This window comes from Lactuca sativa, chromosome 3 (genome assembly GCF_002870075.4).
Source record: "Lactuca sativa cultivar Salinas chromosome 3, Lsat_Salinas_v11, whole genome shotgun sequence".
Taxonomy (NCBI): domain Eukaryota; kingdom Viridiplantae; phylum Streptophyta; class Magnoliopsida; order Asterales; family Asteraceae; genus Lactuca; species Lactuca sativa.
The window spans coordinates 47,636,788-47,640,500 of NC_056625.2; the positions used below are offsets into that span (position 1 = coordinate 47,636,788).

Below are 3,713 nucleotides of genomic sequence, written 5' to 3' on the forward strand. Positions count from 1 at the left end.
TGAACTTTGAAGACTAAATGTTTACTTGTCAAAAACTTTAACGACCAATTCTATCATTATTGCGGTAAACATGATATATTAGCTTGATATGAAGATATGCATGACCCATAATTATGTCAATCCTTCATATGAAATTTATCATATGGCAACTAGAAAGTTCAAAACAACATTTAGATAGTGCATAAATAACATGCAAGATAAAGTGGAAAACAAGCATTATGATAGGTAGATCCAGATTTTTCTTTAAAGTGTGATTGCGGTTATAACATAATGCCAACACTATTATATGATACATACAAAACATATGATGAAGATATATTTAACGGAAAAATAAAAAGAAAAGGTGAAGATGGGTAGATTTGTGGACATCGGGTATTTGTAAATATGGCATACACACATGTTTTCTTTCTATGTAGCATACAATAGTGTTAGCATGTATTCATCCATCGATGAAACAAAGCCAAGTTGATGGCAATTTTCTTCACTCCAAAAAGCGGGTTCTTTAGGTGGAGGCAATACACAATCACTAGTTAGCATCAAAACCACTGACAACATAGTTGGTCTATCTTCTGCATGATGTTGCACGCATAATAATGCAACATGTATTGACCGTAGTACTTCAGAGGCGACACATGATTTGCATATAGATGCATTCACGAGTTCAATAGACTTGTCCTCTTATATAGAGTCTCCATGCCTAAATGAAACAGACTTCATATAAGTATGCTAGGGGAGATGTTAATGAAAACACTAGTTTCTCGTTCAGATAGTGGGAGTTAGTTTAACTGATTAACTTACATGCCCAAGAAGATTGTCACTTTGACCTTCATGAGAGAACCCTCTATTTTTCTTTCCACTCACAATCTCCAACACTAGAACTCCAAAGCTAAATACATCTGACTTTGTAGAGAATCTCCCATGGACTGCATACTCGGGAGAAATGTAACCACTAACGCCAAATTCAGATAATTAATTATTAGCAAGGTTTCGTGTTTCTTTGTATTTTTCCCATCTTTCTATAGGAAGACACATTAAAAGTAATATAGGGGCGATGTTTTATAGATTCTTACTATGTTCCGACCACCTTCATTGTCTTAGCCATGGTATCTTGTCCAACAAACTTTCGAGCAAGCCCAAAATCAGATATTTTTGGATTCATTTCACTATCTAACAAGACATTGCCTGCCTTGATATCTCTATGGATGATTTGAAGGCAAGAATCCTGATGTAGATAAAGAATACCTCGAGCAATACCACGGATAATGCCAAAGCGTTGACGCCAGTCAAGCATTGAACTTCTGGTTTCATCTGTCCAATAAAGATTTATATGAACTAATTAATTAGTCGATGCAAGTTGGTGATCAATTCGAAATAGTTGTTAAAAAAAGTATGAAAATAAGGCATTAGAGAGAATTAAACCAGACAAGTAGGAGTCCAAGCTTTTATTATCCATATATTCATAAATCAAAAACTTTTCATTTCCATGAATGCAATATCCAAGGAGCTTCACAAGATTCCGATGTTGTAGTTTGGCAATACAAATGACTTCGTTCCTGAACTCATCAAGCCCTTGTTCGGATGTTTCTGATAGCCGCTTTACAGCTATTATTTGTCCGTCTTCCAACACACCCTAAAAGATAAATTTTGGAGCTTATAATCATAACATTCCAATACTGTTTATATTTCTTCATAATGCATTTTATACCAAAACATTCATAAGTTACCTTGTAAACTGGACCAAAACCACCTTCTCCAATCTTATAAATTATAATCACTGCTGAAGTTATTGGTAGCCTTTGCTATTTTATGCCGGCTAAAAAATGGTAACTCATCAAGGTTTTCCATCTGAAAACCGGTATCATCCTCATAATTAAGGATATGTGCATTTTCTACAAAAAGCTCATTTCAATTTCCCTTGATTAAATGAATCTACCAAAAAAATCATACTCAAAATTAACTTGTAAATGGTAATCATGCTTGTTTTTTTACCTCGCCGTTGCTTGTGAGGCATTTTCTTTTTCTTTCTGTAGACATATACTACTGCACACAATAGGAGTGCAGCTGACGAAACACACAGCACAATAGTCAATACTCCATTCTTCTGGTCGAAGCTGGATTGACCTTTTGTTTATGAATACAATAATTTCGAAGGTTACAATTCAAAGATAACTGTTAAATTAAAGCATACGAAATCAAATAAATTTAAACCTGCTCAATATGGACACAATTTTTTTCTCTGAGATTCCTTATAAAATGAATATGACTATAGAATAATTTATAGGGCTCAATATGGTATATATATATTTCGGGTCAATAAGGTTTGTTGTGTATATATGGATCAAAATATGTGTACCTGCTAACTTAGAGGTTGCCAATCGTATGTAAAGTTCTTGAGGATCATCGTGCTCTCCCATGTCCATTAACTCATCAAACCATAGCAAACATCCACTTCCCCCGTTTCTGATATCTAAATTTGCATAAGCTGTACAAGAGCAATTACTTCTGCATGCCATCTCACATTCTCCAAGGGACATGCTCACGTTGAACCATGAACGTCTTGTGTCTGGGAACTTCATACCTGAAACTTTCTGGAAGTCATCCCCTGCAGTACTACTCCCAGAATCCAATGGCGTTTCACGTTGACACCCACTTGACCAATCTCCGACATTCCATTCTTCAGGGTCTTTTACTTCAAAACCTTCCATACAACTGCAAGGGGGATAGGTTTTGATGAAGCAGCTCCCATAAGGACCACAACGTCCATACTGACTGCAGCTATCAACAGCTATACTTCCATACACGACCCATTGTTGGGTTCGATTGATCCAACTCATATGCAGTAGGATGCCATCCGACATCACAATTATCCTTTGAAAAACTGAACCTATTAGTTCATATCTATAATATATTTCCTTCTGGTTGACAACAAACTCTACGGAGTAAATTGGATTCGTGTTTTCAACAGGAATGCCCCGAAACCCAACACCATTCCATGGTGCAAGCCTAAAGTTATCAACTTGACCTTCTCCCACAAATACCTGCGGATATCCATTTGCGTCTAACCTGAGTTTATACAGACCTATAGAAGGATCATCAGGGCTCTTCCAGGTGGTTATAGACCACTCTCTTTCTTTTACTAAATCCTTCCCTAGTTTCATTCCTGGTAGCAACGTGTTACCAGGATAGTCAAAGCTTTGCCAGATGGGGTTTTCTTTAGTGCTACTTTCATCCCACACGACAAGATTTCCACTGTCTAGAAGTTGTGCCACAGGACTAGCATTCCTGACAGATGCTGGCGTATTTGATGACCAGATCACCGTATTACTTCCACTGCGAATCAGCAGGTTTCCTTGTCTATCAACTTCAAAACCGCCAGATGTATCGCTAATTGGAGTCTCCCTGTTAGCGACCCACACAACTGTACCCGTTGATATCTTTTTGTACCATATCCCCAGGTATCGATTCGTAGACTTTCCAGGGCTAAAAAACCCCAGTTCATACATCTTGCCATCTGAAACAATAGTCTTGCCATCTTTGATTGGTTGATTTGCAGATATTGTATCTACTGCAGCAGAACTTGACAAGAAAAAGAATATGGTGCTGGAGAATAACAGAAGCATGGGATAAACCTCCATTGACGTGTTCTTGAAATGGTGGGTGTAGAACTTAGGTCATGAAGAAGATGGTAATGTATACTAAAATCCTTGCTGAAG

The 3,713-nt window shown here is 37.2% G+C and overlaps 2 protein-coding genes across 2 annotated transcripts; both read right to left on the minus strand.

Moving 5' to 3' along the window:
- Positions 1 to 216: 216 nt before the first annotated feature.
- LOC111884434 (G-type lectin S-receptor-like serine/threonine-protein kinase At4g27290) lies at positions 217 to 3,713 on the minus strand. Its single transcript, XM_042900096.2, has 7 exons — positions 2,354 to 3,713; positions 1,990 to 2,121; positions 1,725 to 1,889; positions 1,420 to 1,630; positions 1,071 to 1,308; positions 799 to 949; positions 217 to 697 (listed from the first exon to the last, which is right to left on the minus strand). Exons 1-3 carry the CDS (start codon positions 3,633 to 3,635, stop codon positions 1,759 to 1,761), a joined length of 1,545 nt encoding a protein of 514 aa, XP_042756030.1. The 5' UTR covers positions 3,636 to 3,713; the 3' UTR covers positions 217 to 697; positions 799 to 949; positions 1,071 to 1,308; positions 1,420 to 1,630; positions 1,725 to 1,758.
- On the minus strand, positions 1,070 to 1,717 carry LOC128132750 (G-type lectin S-receptor-like serine/threonine-protein kinase B120). The gene is made up of 3 exons (XM_052769685.1): positions 1,706 to 1,717; positions 1,420 to 1,630; positions 1,070 to 1,308 (listed from the first exon to the last, which is right to left on the minus strand). The coding sequence occupies exons 1-3, from the start codon at positions 1,715 to 1,717 to the stop codon at positions 1,070 to 1,072; spliced, it is 462 nt and encodes a 153-aa protein (XP_052625645.1).